The sequence below is a fragment of the Phocoena phocoena genome, chromosome 2, assembly GCF_963924675.1.
Source record: "Phocoena phocoena chromosome 2, mPhoPho1.1, whole genome shotgun sequence".
NCBI classification, from domain to species: Eukaryota; Metazoa; Chordata; class Mammalia; order Artiodactyla; family Phocoenidae; genus Phocoena; species Phocoena phocoena.
Window position 1 is genome coordinate 12,854,654 of NC_089220.1, and position 15,267 is coordinate 12,869,920.

The 15,267-nt window shown below is 37.5% G+C and overlaps 1 protein-coding gene across 7 annotated transcripts in view; it reads left to right on the forward strand.

Annotated features, from left to right (window-relative positions):
* Nucleotides 1-10,796, forward strand: part of RPS6KA5 (ribosomal protein S6 kinase A5) — a 180,422-nt gene extending 169,626 nt beyond the window's left edge. For 5 of the 7 annotated variants that reach the window (XM_065872005.1, XM_065872003.1, XM_065872004.1 and 2 more), the window contains 4 exons: nt 283-474; nt 5,629-5,788; nt 7,163-7,326; nt 8,950-9,189. In XM_065872005.1, the coding sequence (XP_065728077.1) occupies nt 283-474; nt 5,629-5,788; nt 7,163-7,326; nt 8,950-9,189 (756 nt within the window). Of the gene's footprint in view, nt 1-282; nt 479-5,628; nt 5,789-7,162; nt 7,327-8,949 lie in introns of all 7 variants that reach the window. The other 2 variants (XM_065872001.1, XM_065872002.1) reach the window with 2 other exon arrangements.
* The last annotated feature ends 4,471 nt before the right edge of the window (nt 10,797-15,267 follow it).

Consider the following 15,267-nt stretch of genomic DNA (forward strand, 5'->3'; position numbering starts at 1 on the left):
GAGGAGGTCGAAGACAGACACAAGCAGAAGGGAAAGCATAGACAGAGAAGAGGCATGGTCCCATTGAAAATGTTCCACATGACCTTGTACAAATTGATGTGATACAGAAAAGTATAAAGCAGAGAGCGACAGTACGCTGACATCCAGGTCCCAGACCCACCCTGTCAGACCTTTCTGTATCTGAATCCAGTGTAAATAGATAGACAGGTAACATTGCATAAATGCATCACCAAGTCCCATTACATTTTAATGAGAAAGTAATGAAGTGTTTGTATCTTGCAGAATTTATTGTTCACTGATGAAAATGACAATTTGGAAATTAAAGTAATTGATTTTGGGTTTGCACGCTTAAAGCCACCCGATAATCAGCCTCTGAAGACGCCGTGCTTCACTCTTCACTACGCCGCCCCAGAGCTCTTGAATCACAATGGCTACGATGAGTCCTGTGACCTCTGGAGCTTGGGTGTCATTTTGGTGAGTTCATACGTCAGGCTGTTAAACCCAGTCAGTTCTCTGATGTCCTCTGTATATCTCTCTCTTTGCTGTTTTTCTTAAATTCGTGAGAAAATTGGCAAATTGGTTTCTTTTCTTTTCAGTAAAAGGCCTGACTGAAGACTATTTCCCTTTCTTAAAATTTACATTGGAGAAAATGTAGGAATTTTTATTTTGGTTTATTCTGGAATATTTAAGGCAACTGTGTTTAATGTGAATTACAGTTATGTATATATGCATTTTTAAAGAAGCAGTAGTTAGTATATTTTCATAAGATATGCATGTTAGATATAATGTGAAAATAGCTAAGTGACTCATTAGTAGAAAAAATATTTTAAAATATATTCTCTGAGATTTTCAGGCTAAAAGGTAATTAAGGAATATCACTTAGGATAAATTAACAAATTAATAGAAAAAATTAAAAATATTTATAGTAACTTATAGTAATCGTGGTGAGCATGCTTTTCACAAACTCTCTTTGGATGCCGGGATCAGAAACAGAACATTAAGCTAGAAGAATCTCGGCATGTTTTTTTCTCAAAATAGCTTTACTTTTTCTGCATATAATCTGTAATGCATAATCATAGGGAGAAGTTTTCAGACAACAGAGAAAGATATAAGGAACAAAGTGAGATTACTCGTAATCTCATCATACAGAGATAATATTGTGTAAGCTCTTACTCCCCTCCCATCCCTACCCCCTATTATGTATGCTTTATATCTTTCTACAGATTTCTCTATATATTTGTATATATATTCAGGGTTTTTTTTAACAAATGAGATTATGTTATATATGTAGTTTGATACCTCATTATTTCCTTAGAATAGATTCCTAGGAGAAGGATATATAGATCTTTATTTTGACATATATGCCTGTATTTCCTTCTAGAAGGTTTATCAGATCATGTTCTCATCAACTGTATGTGAATACATTGGATACTATCAATTTCAATTTTAAATTATTTCCTACTGTTATAATTTGCATGCATTTTCTTGATGAGTATTCAGTTTGAGCATCTTTTCGTGTATTTGAACATTTTTATTTTCTCTATTGTGAATTGCTGTTTATGAGCTTTGCCCACTTTCCTATGGGGAAATTTTTCTTATGGAAACTTAAAGGTCTATTAAGGATTTTAATTCTTTGTCTGCCATTAATATTGGAAATGTTTTTTCTGGTTTTTCATGTCTTTGAAAACTTTATAGTAATATGGGGTTTTAATTTTGTTTTTTGAGAGGCTTAAATAGAGAAGTTTTTTTTATTTTTATGTTGTAAGATATGTTAGTCTTTTCCTTTGTGGTATCTGGCTTTGATGTCAGATTGTCACTCCACCCCAACCCAAGATTATAAAAATATTCTCTTAAATTTTCCTTTAGAATTATGTTTTATTTTTATACTTATGCACTCCATCTGGGATTTATTTTGGTGTCAGTTTGTTTTCCCCCAATGGAAGCCAGTTGTCCTTGCAGGATGGTTCTTTTATTTTTAAGCTTTATATGGTTTTTATTTCAGCAGTTTTAAGTCATTATTTATAATTTTCAAACTGAAATTACATATTTATGAATATGATTTTTAAATTAAAATAAAAAACTAATTTCTGTAGATTTGAGAGTTTTGTTTGACTTAAACTGATTTCAGTAGCACTCTCCTAAAAAATTCGTCTAAATAAAAAAGAGCCTTTCTTTTCTAGCAATAATATGTTTACCCCTTGTAAAACAGCCCTTACTTAAATACAGGCCAAATATAATTACCATGCTTTTTAAGGTTTTAAAAGACAATCTTAGACATGCAGACAGGTATTTTAGAGCCTCCAAATGCCGTGTCTATGGAAATAACTTTGTATAATGGCATGGGGAGAAGCCAGGCTTCTCTCTAGATCTAATTGTCAAGTTTTAAACAGGAACAGGGGACAAAGAACAGATTAAATGATACCACAAGAGTACAATCACAACGGCCAGACTGCGGGAAGTTCTGCAGGACAAACAACCGAGTTTCTCCAGCAAATAAATTATGAGAAAAAAACAGCCTGGGAACCTATAGATTAAAAGACACTTAAGAAACAGTGTTTGCATCTTACTTGAATTCTGATTCAAACAACTTCTAATTTCAAATCTATTTATTAAATTCAAGTCATACAGATATATTTATACAATGTATATAACACAACTGGAGAAATTTGAATATTGACTGGATATTGGATGATACAAAGGAATTACTGCTAATTGTTTTAGTTGTGATAATAGGTTGTGGTTGTGGTTTTTAAAAATCCTTGCCTTTTAGAGACACGAAATACAGATGAAAAGCATAGTTAGCACCTGCATTAAACTGTCCAAAAAAAAAATAAGAAGAATGCTTTGCAAACTTTTCCATATAAATGAGTGCATATCTCCAGAGGATCTAGATACAAAGCCTGAGCTATCCCATAGTAAGCACAAAATTTTCTGGGGGGGTCGTCTGGTTTGCCTTAGAAATCTATGGCCCTTTTACATGTTGCATCTAATACACATGAATATGGATACTTTAATATGAAAATAATTTATGTTACCCCCATTGGGTAAAACAAATACTGCAGGAAGATGCATCACATCATATCATGCAGCTTTGATTACAACTCAGTCTACCTCATGTATGTGCGGTTCACTGGAAATTCACAGGACTTTAATTAAAATAGCGTTTACACAGTGTCTTAAGTCTGCTCGGGGCCACCATAATGAAACACTGCAGACTGGGTGACTTAAACAACAGAAATTTATTTCACAGTTCTGGAGGCTGGGAGGTCCAATATCAAGGTGCCAGAAGGTTGGTATCTGGTGAGGGCTTTTGCCTTTGGTTGCAAACAGCCGTCTGTTCACTGCGTCCTCACATGGCCTCTCTTCAGTGCATGCGCTTAGAGAGAGAGAGAGAGAGCCAGCTCCCTGGTGTCTCTTTTTGTAAGGACACTAATCCTATTGGATGAGGACTGCACCCTCATGACCTCATTACCTTTACTTCCATAAAGTTTCTACCTGCAAATACACTCACATTGGGGGTTGGCTCTTTGGCATATGAATTTTAAGGCACACAATGATTCAGAGCTTAACAGACAGTATTTAGAAAATGTAGGATAGGATTATATACTATCCCATAGGAATATATAGCATACCCACAGGATGGAATATAATAACATTTTAAACATATTTCTTCCAAGAGATTTATTCAGGATTTCTTATTTTTTCAATTTCTTCCCCAAATTTTATTATGAAAATTTCAAACCTAGAGAAAATTTGGGAGAATAACACTGTGAACATTTAAACATGTTGCCATATTTACTTTTCCTTTCTCCCTAATTCCCTCTTGTGTGTGTATACATACATATATATACACATATATAGAAAGAGATGTATATCTTTATGTATATGGATACTTTCTTATCACACCATTTGCAAACAGTTTGCAGATACAGAATTATTCTTAACAGAAGTTGATTCCTGGATAATCAATTAAATTTTAAGATCTTGGAGTTGAGAGGAGCCCTAAAGTTTGTTTAATTCTAACTCTTCCAGAAAAGGGATCTTTTCTACAAAGTCCCTGTCACCAGTCTCCTTTAAAGATTTCCAAAGACGGAGAATTCGTTTTTCCACGCAAAAGCCTGTTGAATTATTACACATGAGAGTGAGAAAACTGTAATATGAAGGATATTTTCTTGTACTTAGCCACAAATGTATCTGTTAGGAAGTGGGGTAAGATAAGAAGCCGAGCAGATTTTGGAAAACTACTTGGCAGTATCTACCAAACATACACAGACCAAATGACCCAGCAGTTCCAGTCTCAAGGATATACTCAACAGAAATGTGTATTTTTATGTACCGAAAGACACGTACAAGAAGATATATAGCAGCATGTTTCAAAATGCCCCAAACTGGAAACAGGTCAAAATCTTCATCAACAATAGAAAGATATTTTAGTCTGGATTCCCCAGAAAGCAGAACCTGAAGTTAAAGCTTATGTTTTGTCATGTACCTAAGGACCATAATCCCAGGGAGGCAGGGAAAGAGGGAGAGCAGAGGGTGCACCACTGAGTTGCCACCTACTGTTACCGAGTGGAGCTGATCACTTGAGTTCATGGAACAAAGACCTCTAACTGAGCAGACCCTAAGGCTGCAGGAACAGGAAACGTGAATTCTACAAGTGGGTCGTGTGCCCATAGAATCTAGATATGGGGGACCCAGCACCAATGGATCAGCCATTGGTTCAGCACAGTCCTAAAGGACAGCACCCCAACCCCACAGGGTATTGTCCTGAGCTGGTGTCTTCACTGAGCTTTTCACGTTCGAACAGGCCAGCTGCACCCAAGTGAAAGAATGCCAACCCACCTGACAAGTAGGCCCAATTTCCTTTCTTCCTTCATCAGTTGCTCATCGGGAGCCCCCCTCAGTGAGGCCATAGGTGTGAGTTAAGGAAGAAGCATTGGTGCAACAGAGAGAGGTGATGGGCACCTGTGCATGTAATTTGCTGTGTCTTCCGGACCTCCTCGGGTTGATTCTGAGTGTGCCGTGTCCGTAGTACAGCGACTGCTGCTGCAGCTTTACGAATCAGTGCATCTGCTGATCCCAGTACACAGTTTTGTTCGAGCTTCAAGGAGCCATTTCAGCTGACTACTCGTACTGGCTCCAGGTGTCCCTGCCAGGATGTCTCAGACAAGTGTTTCCATGGCGATAATTTCTTCTCCGTCAGCCAGGTCTTATGTTCCACACACCCACTCCAGCTCAGCGTCTTCAAGATCCATTCTCATTTGTGTCCCCTGATCCCTGCTGGGCCATTTTAGCCAGGGCCTGCAATTCCTTTGGCATGTACACACCCCCCTGTCGACATTAATACCATCTTTTGAGATGGTTAGAGTATCCCTTTTTTATTCTTCTTATCTGAATACAGTTATCAAAATGGCTTTAAATCTTGATATCATACTAAGCCATTCCTTTTTATATACAAGCCTGAAATGTGTTGGTTGTTTCAGTGATTGAAGCCATGTAATCTTTTAAACGCAGCAATGCTAAGTGTAATATCTAGGAAATTACGCTAAGTTGGTAATGAAATTACCAGAGTGGCTTTGATGGTGATTTCGGCAGACATTCTGTTTTGCTCCTTTTTTTTCTTGATAGTATACAATGTTGTCAGGGCAAGTTCCATTCCAATCTCATGACAAAAGCTTGACGTGCACCAGTGCGGTGGAAATCATGAAGAAAATTAAAAAGGGAGATTTCTCCTTTGAAGGAGAAGCCTGGAAGAATGTATCCCAAGAGGCTAAAGATTTGATCCAAGGTAAGAATCTAATGGAAAATCTCATATTTTATATGATGTGTAGTGACTGAAGTGGAATCATACCCATGACATATATTTGTTGGTGAATTACTCAGGGAGTCCCTGTGTGTTCTAAAAGGTTTCAGGCTACTCTGTTCAGCCTTATTTTCTTCTCAGAACACTCTCCCTCAGTAATCTTATCCACATTGACTACGTGCACTAGCACTTGGATCCACCAGCATCTCAGTCTCACACCTTCAAAATGAACCTCTTCCTTTTTACTCTCCTTTCCCCCAAGCATGTGCCTCCTCCTTTCCCCCTCCTTTTACATGGCCACGAAGCCAGATCACCAGGACAGGACCCAGCATCACCCGAGGTCCCCGCAACCTCCCTCGCCTTCCGCAGCCGGGCACGCGGTCCTGCGGGCGCAGCATCCCTCCCAGCCACCCCTCCTCCCCATTCACATGGCTGTCACCTTAGTTCTTGTCATCGTCTGTCTCCTAAAATCCACAACATGCTTTCAACTTGTCTCACTTCCTTTCACTTTACGTGTCATCCATCAGCACAGTGACCTTCCTAATAGCCAAATGCAATCATGCCTCTTTTCTGTTAAAAATCCTTCAGACAATCCCCGTGAGCTTCAGGTCAGACTCCATAGTGCAGCCTTCACAATTCAAAGCCCTTCACAGCCTGGCCCTGCCTGCCTCTGCTTCCTGTCACCTTCGCTCCACCATCCTCGAACACTTGAATTCCTCCAACGTGCTCGGATTCTGCTCCCCTTTACACGTGCTATTCCTAATCCCTGAAGAAGGGCACCCTTCTTCATCAAATCCACTACGGCTCATCCCCCAGGACTCGTCTCCTGGGAGCCTTCCAGGATGCCCACACTCCCTAGGCTGAGTCTTTCCCCTGGGCCTGCCATGCGTGTGGCTCATGCGACAGCACTTGTCCTGTAATGTGATGAGACCTGGGTTTTGTCTGTGTGCCTCCCCGCAGCTCTTCTCTGAGTGTCCATCTCCATACCTCCACACTCCCTAACTTGTGGAAGATGTTTGTACATGAATGAAGTAAATCTCGGTACTCTTTGTTTTGGGGGAGTTTGCCTGGTCACTAGTGGGAGTCCTTGTTTTAGGTGGTTATTTTCTCCTGATTGGAAAGCCAGCTAGCCTACAGCCTCCAGATATAGGCTACTGTGGGCTTTATTATTAGCATCCGGTATTCACTAGGGGATTTAAATGTACATGAAAATGTACGTAATTATCTTTGTAGGAGGTTGACGCCTTTCAGAAACCATCATGTCTTGTGAACATAATTGAGATCTATGTCTGAGGTTGACTTTAAACTATGTTTGAAATGACAAATCATAAAATAAAAATATCTTATTTATTCCCACAGGACTTCTCACAGTCGATCCAAATAAGAGACTTAAAATGTCTGGCTTGAGATACAATGAATGGCTTCAAGATGGCAGTCAGCTATCCTCAAACCCTCTGATGACTCCAGACATTCTAGGGTCTTCAGGAGCTGCTGTGCACACCTGTGTGAAAGCAACCTTCCATGTAAGGCTCTGGGCTCTGCACTTGTAGGGTGGTTTGGAAAGGGATCAGATAGATGTTCTTACTCTATAATCTATTGCTAAGAGATACCCTCTTAGCAATACAGTTTTTAAAATGGGTCCTTTTAATTTTAGATATGCTTTTATAAATCCCTTCATGATATAAACACATTTATAAACAGAAAGTGCATGGGGACCAGAGTCACTGCTAACCACAAAATATTTATTTGACATTTAGAATGAGTTTGCAAGATGAGGCAGTAGTCTGATATTTGAATAGTTGAAATTTTTGACTTGGTAAGGAAAACAATATGCATACTATTAGAACTTTAAAAAAATTTTTGTTTTATTGAAGTATAGTTGATTTACAATGTTGTGTTAATTTCTTCTGTACAGCAAAGCTATTCAGTTATACATATATATACACTTTCGTTTTCATATTGTTTTCAATTATGGTTTATCACAGGATATTGAATCTAGTTCCCGGTGCTATACAGTAGGACCTTGTTGTTTATCCATTCTATATATAACAGTTTGCATCTGTTAATCCCAGACTCCCCATACATCCCTCCCCCACCCCTTTTCCCCCTTGGCAACCACAAGTCTGTATTAGAACAGTTTTTCTCTCAAATAAGCTAAATGACTGTCTGTAAAAACTATAAATAGGCATTAGGAACTAAGGCACATGTGAAGGTCCATTCATTCAAAAATCATTTTTGTGCATAATATGTTCTAGAGACTGTGAGGGATAAGAAGTAAATTAATTGGTATTAAGTAAAGACTGTATACTTGAAAGGCTGAGACTGCATTGCAATAACTGTAGATTCTGCACATTCGTGCCAAGCAGATGCAAATACATTAAGGATAAGGAGCCAATGAGTTAGAGAGAAAGTAAATTACTTCTGAAAGGATTATCTTGAGAAAGGAGACAGGATAGCATTTCCTCTTCAGCTGCAGAAATGGATTAAAATATTAATAAGCTGGGATCTGGTGAGGTGTGAAGAGATGAACTGCAAGCATTTGAGGCAGGTGATCCAAATCTTCTCAGTGACATATGATGTGAGGTTGTCACTCAGCAATGCCTAAGCTTGAATCTAAGAAAAGTAAAGACAGGCTGCTGTGAGGAGGAAGCCAGGCTGAGGTTTATAGAGCTAATCTTCTCTGCATATACTGTGTCCAAGATGTACCCAAATTGCATTGACGTGGGAGTGGAGATCAGGGGCTCTGTGTTGGGACTTTGTGGTTGGAATTTTAAATCTCAGACACAGAACTAGTCAAAGTGATGGAGAGAGGTGAGTTAGATTGCTGACATTCTTCAAGAATTTCCAGTCCGTCGGTGGTTTTTTAATTGAGAGGTAGCCCTGCCCTCTTCAAAAGATTTATTAGAATTGTGACTCCTGGACGCCCTAACAGGTGGATTTAAGCAGAGCCCTCAGAAACCCTTTCCCATGAGCTTCTGTACCCTGCCCGGAGTTTTGGATACAGTGGTGTTAAGGACCATGTTCCCAGAACAACTTGAAGCTGTGGTTGCCAAGCTTGCCAAACGCAAGTTCTCTATAACCCGTGACGGCCAGGAAGACTTCAATCCTTTTACCTTCACGGGGGTTCCCCTTGTTTTCTCCCCTAGGCCTTTAACAAATACAAGAGAGAGGGGTTTTGCCTTCAGAATGTTGATAAGGCCCCTTTGGCGAAGAGAAGGAAAATGAAGAAGACCAGCACCAGTACCGAGACGCGCAGCAGCTCCAGTGAAAGCTCTCACTCTTCTTCCTCCCATTCTCATGGCAAAAGGACACCCACAAAGACATTGCAGCCCAGCAATCCTGCCGACGGCAATAACCCAGAGACCCTCTTCCAGTTCTCAGACTGAGCAGCATAGGAACGGTAGGCGCATAACGGGTGATCCATTGTCCCTTCTGCTCCCTCATCGTGTGCCTGCGGCCAGGTTCTGTGCTTTGAAAGACGTGTCCCATTGGTCTCCTTGGAATCTGCCTCGCAGGGAATTTTTTCAGGAAAACCCAATTGGTTAGCCTCATCCAAAAGCACTGGACGGAGAATGTTACTGTGAATAGACCACATGTCATACTGTTTAGTGACCTAGCATGGTGCCAACAGGACTGTTTTTGAAACAGCAAAGATGTCTGTCAATTTAATTAGGGACTGGTGAGATTTGAGCTGCTGACAAAATAAGTCGCAGGTTCTTCAGATGTCTGCCAACAAGAGTTCCTCGTACTGTGATGATACCTTTTGCTTCGCCTTGTGGGCATCGTGGGTTTTTAAGAGACTTGCACCCTTTGAACAGTGATTTATCAGCAAAAAAGGTCTGTTTTGAAAAAGAGTCTGTAATGAATTTTATGTGTGGCATATACTTATTTCTTCAGAGAGGGTTTTAACTTATTGTTTTTATTTTATGGTTACCTATGACGATAACCTGCTATTATTAATCTTTTTCTAAAAAGTAAAAAAAAAAAAGATATAAGAACTTCAGGTCCCACACTCTATACTGGGGACCCATCTGAGATGCATGCTAAGCTATGTATGTTTTTAATTTTGCACTGCTCTTTCCTGGCAATTTGTTTTAATGGCTATTGCAAAATATTAAGGTACATGTCTCTGTTTTAAGTAATGTTGCACTTTATAAAAGAATATGAATAAAGCAAGCTATTTCATAAAGTGCACTCTTTCAAGCATATGTACTGTATCTTTGCCTTTTTTCCCCCCCCATTATCTACTTTAAATTTGCCCTCACATCCCCCTTCCACTTGGGATGCAACAAGTAGAAGGGGCCTTGTATAACGTAATCATTAGCCCCAGAGGCACTGATGTGAGGAACACCTAAAGGGAAATTCTATTAAACACTGTGTTATTTGTACACTGTGCTGTGCTGCGGTGAGGCTTTTCCTCCTGTAGTCAGATATTATGTACATAATACCTTAGAATTATAACTATGGCTTGTTTTGAAATTTTTCTGTTAAATTTAAATCCAGAAAGCATATTTTATAAACTTATGCAGAGCACTTTTATTGCTCAAAAGTTCTGAATTCCTACCGAAAACAAGTGCTGTGTGCTGAAGACATTTCACTGAATGATTGCTGCATTTTAAAATATGATTAATTCATCCCCTATGCAAAAAAAGAAGTGATAGGATTTGTGTGTTGTATTTTGTTTTAAAGCCATCACACGAAATGTCAGGACTGAGAAAAGCGGTTTTTTGCGATGTTTACAGGAATCATGCTTAAAAAGGCCCAACATGTTTCTTTTGTAGTTTTTGTTAATGATAACCTCTCGAGCATTAGTTTGGAATTGGGCATGATATTTATTTATTCCTTTCTTGAGATAATAGCAGCATTAATTTCAACCAGTTATGAATACTAAAAATATTGCACTCTATGTAATAGTATATTTATTACTGAACCAATGTATATATTAATAGCACAGGCAACAAAAATGGCAAATATTAAACTATTTTCAAAATGTATTATCCTGTTCACATTTTTGTCCACAATGATTATCGGAAATAACTTTTTATACTTTTCAGTGGCCCAAATGGCTACCTAATTCTCACTGAGTCAATGAAAACTTTGTACTCCTAGCTTATGGTCGTTCTTAGTAATGATGGGAAATCTTAGGTGCATTATTACCAAACTCTGTAGCTAATTCACAGAATGTGACCCCATCAGGCACAGGGTTACAATAATCAAGAAAATGTCCATTTATATCTATAGTAAGGTTGACTATGTCTAGAAATGTGTTAGTTAGCTCTTCAAGACATTTTTAAAACTGTGCATTCTAGTGGAAGATACTAGTAAAGTATAAACCAAAGGGATTTTGTTGCTAAGGGGAAATGATCCAGAAGAATGGTTGGTATACCCTAATGATTGATGGTGTAATTGATGCATTGTGAGTATTGGAAATCAGTGGGTTTCACTTTCATTTATCTTCATTGCCTCTTCTTCTGGAGGACTTGACAGAAAATGAAATGGTAAAATGGCAGGCAGAGTGAAAGGAAGGAAAGAGAGGCTAATTTATCAACTGGTGAGCCTCCTTGCGTAATCTAGAATGGGCTTTTGAGAAGAGCTCAGAAAACACTCAGAGGAGTGCCCACTTAGAGAATATCTTCATCCTCACTCTACTTATAAGTACCAGAAAGATGCTGAGTTTGCAGCAGTTATGGTACATGCAGGCTGTTAGTGTCAGTGAATTGCATTTTAAAATTCACAAAGCTTTCGTTTAGTCACATCAGAAATGAATTAAAAAATAATTCATATGAAAATGTTAAATGAAAGGACTCTTTTCTGGTATTAGGAGAAAAATAGAAGTAGATTTAAGAGAAACAAATACACTAAATTCTCTTTGTAACAGTTTTGGAGATAGAGCCAAATCATCCCTTCCCTTCTTCCTTTATTGATTATAGTGTATGTAGTTTTCATATCATCATAAATCCTGACTCATATATTGTGTAACTATATATAGCTAATCGAGAGGCAAGAATAAGAAAAGGAAAGTAATAGAGGAAAGACATTTTAAAAGACCAGTTTCTTCTAATTACTGTGTCAGATCCTATGGTTGAATGAATTAAATTAGCTGTTTTGAAATTCATTAATTCTTCCAAACCTCTATAAAACAATAAACCACTGAACCACTGGGACAGAAAATCAAGTCTTCTGAGTTAATTTCAATATTCTGGTCCGTCTTGGAATTACGGATTCAGTTACCCTTGAAAAACTGCCTTTTATTTTTTTTTTTTATATTACTGCTGATTTCTTAAATAACTATGATATGATGATAAATAACTATTACTGATAAATAAATAACAAATGGCTTTATATAAGATAAGTTATTTTAAAGAAACCTACTAGGATAGCTGTGACTATTTTTTTCAATAAGGGAATTCCTTTTGTATCTCAATTTTTGGAGTATGTTCTCAAATACTTTATAAAAGTATACAATTTAAAGTCTACTTATTCACCTTGCCCACATTTCAAGCACCTGTTATTGTCATATTTATTAAGAACAGGGTACCTCAAAATGGTGAAAATTTCTAAGTTATTGGCCCTATACGTGTGTTAGACCACATTATTACTTAGGGTGTTCTCCCAATGATGAGTAACATGATCTGGGTGATTGTATGATCACATTTCTGATATTCTTAAGATCTAAGTAAATAAGTTAAATACTGATATGCTACTTACACCATAGCAATATAATTATAGATGAATTACTGTAATATAATGAAATATCTTTCAATTGTATGACTTTTGGACCCTCAAATGTCTTACACCATAACACCCCAATTTCTGGCCTTTAATTAACTTATTTACCCCACACAAGAGTTCCCCTCTATTTGATACCTTTATCTGGCACTAAAATGAATGTAGCAGGCTCTAATAAAATTCAGAATTTAAATTCAAGTTATTATAAAACTCAAGGAATGGAAAAGTAATCATAAGATAACAGATGCATCAAATAAATAGTTTAAGTATAAACCATCCAAAGAAAATAGCTGCTACAGCTGCATAAAGGTTTTATTTGCTGTCTTGTTAAGTAACTCCAAATTGTGGTATTCCTTAGAGAGAATGTTTCCCTTAAGGGTAATTATTTAAATGTTGTTTATATGGGGCAAAAGTATATTTTCAAGGAGGCAACATTTTTCGTCTTAAAAACATTTGGTTAGTCTCATTTCAGTCCTCATCTTCAGCATTTCTTACCTTTGAGATTTCAAGATATTTCTTCTGAGCCCTTTTCTTTGTATGCCCAGCTCTCTGTTATGTAATTAGGTAATTGATGCCTCCCTTCCCCAAGGCAGTTGTCCACTTTTTAGTTCATGAATTTGTGAACTAAGCAGGTGCCAGTATTTTATATTTACCTACTATTACACCAAAAAGGAGTAAGACGTTAAAGTGGCTCCCAAGTATATCTGTCTTGGCTTCTTCATATTAGTGCAAAATAGGTACTGCTTATTGCCAGCCACATCCTTTCCATTATTCCTCTGAGCACATGGTAAAAAGCTTGATATTTTGTATTTAGAAGGAGACTTGAACTAACAGACAGGATTCTTGGTAGTTATTCTTCAGGCTTAATTTTCCTGGTGTATTTCTGCTGGAATAGGTGGAAGGACATTTTGTAATATTTTTCTACTTAGAATACTGCTTAGGTGGTCCTAAGGAGTTGAATACTTCAGATAGGTCAAGTAGTATTCAATATAGCAACGTTTCTCCGGAGCACAGGAAACTGGGATAATACTTAACATGATGTGGTTTCCATTTAATCTTCTCCATTGCATAACATTTTTAATTTGTACAGTTATGTAAAATTTGTCTCTTCGCTAAAAAAAAAAAAAAAAAAATCCATTTTAATTCTTGTTCCTTCCCATAGGGAGCAGTTTTGATCTTTTAATTTATGTTTTGAAGTCCTCCTATGTTGAAAAAGAAGAATAAAACAGAAAGAACAACCCCCCAAAATGTCATGACTTAGAAAAGGAAGTTTAAGTTGTATGAGCAGAATACTACAGGTTTATTTCCTGGCATTTCTGCTTGTAGATAGATTGGAAAATCACCGTTTCTCTTGTCTTATTTGTTCTAAAATTCAGTAAGGTTGAGGAACTTGACATTCTTAACTGCAGTTTTATTTTTAACTTTGTGAGAGGCTGGTCGAGTAAATGTGCACTGTTGTGTTGGAATGGATGTGTGATGATAATCCTCATAAAAGACCTGTTGCCGTAGTAGACATTTGATTCTTCATAACAGTTTATTTTAGGTACTGTAGTGCTCTCCTATTTGCTCAAGTCATAAATACTGGTAAAAGGAGAGATTAAATGTACAATAATTCTCTTTCTTTTGGTGGATAAGAAGGGGAATGTAAAGGTGCTACGTCACATATAAATTTAATACTTCAGTACTAAAATTTTGAAAAATACCCCTAAAACTTTACTGCATGGATTTTAAAAAAGAAGAGGAAACCACATATACACATACTTGGAAGAATTTTGAAAAGACTGGCATTTTAATTTACAGCTTGTACACTTCTGTCTAAAATGGTAATGTATCCTTGGGTGTGGAACCGAAAACTTGTTGAAAATCATCTAAGCTGCAGTAATCTTTGTAACTATGTAAATTCTTCCACGGCTTTGCATAAAGATAAGACTTTGTCTTCCTAGAAAGTAAATGGAAGATAAAAAGATGAAAAACATAGTTTTTCCGCTGTTCTGTGTGGACAATTAAGAGTAAAAGTATTGTCAAGCCACAACTCAAAGGAAAGCCATTCCTATCCACTGCCGTCTGTGTTGTCTTCATTCACTGCAGGACTTGTACTTTTCTTGTTTTTTTGTTTTGCAGTTGTATGACCACACACATTAATGGGTCCCTACGCTGGTGTTTCACTCACTACTTCTTAATACGTATTGACTAACATTTATAGGTTGTAATTAAGAGCAGAGAAATAAAGACTCGATTGGGACAGAGAAAGATAAATTTGGGGATGAGAGTTATTTAGGAATAAGAAAATAATGATGCTATGTGAGAAAGTGAGCAACCTTCCCACTCTGAGATACAAACATTTGGTATGAACACGGAGAGGGCTACTTTACAAAAATGCTATTTCAATGGCCTATAGATAAATAGCTTTTAATTTGTCTATTGTGTGGATAAATGAACTTATTCAACGTTACACACAAGCTTTGCAATGCAAGGTGGTGATTTTCTTCTAGGAGGCCCATTTGATAACATTTTCCTCTCTGTTTCCCTACCTCCTCCCAAACTTATACTGCCTTCCACCCAGACCCCTTACATTCTATGGCCAAAGAGACCAGTCAAAATGGAGGACTAACACTACGTAAGTAGTGATCATGGTTTTAACATTTTTAATGCAGTATGACGTATAAAGTGTAGAGATCTTAAGTGACAGCTCAATGAATTTTTACATATATATGCACCCATATAACCATCACCTA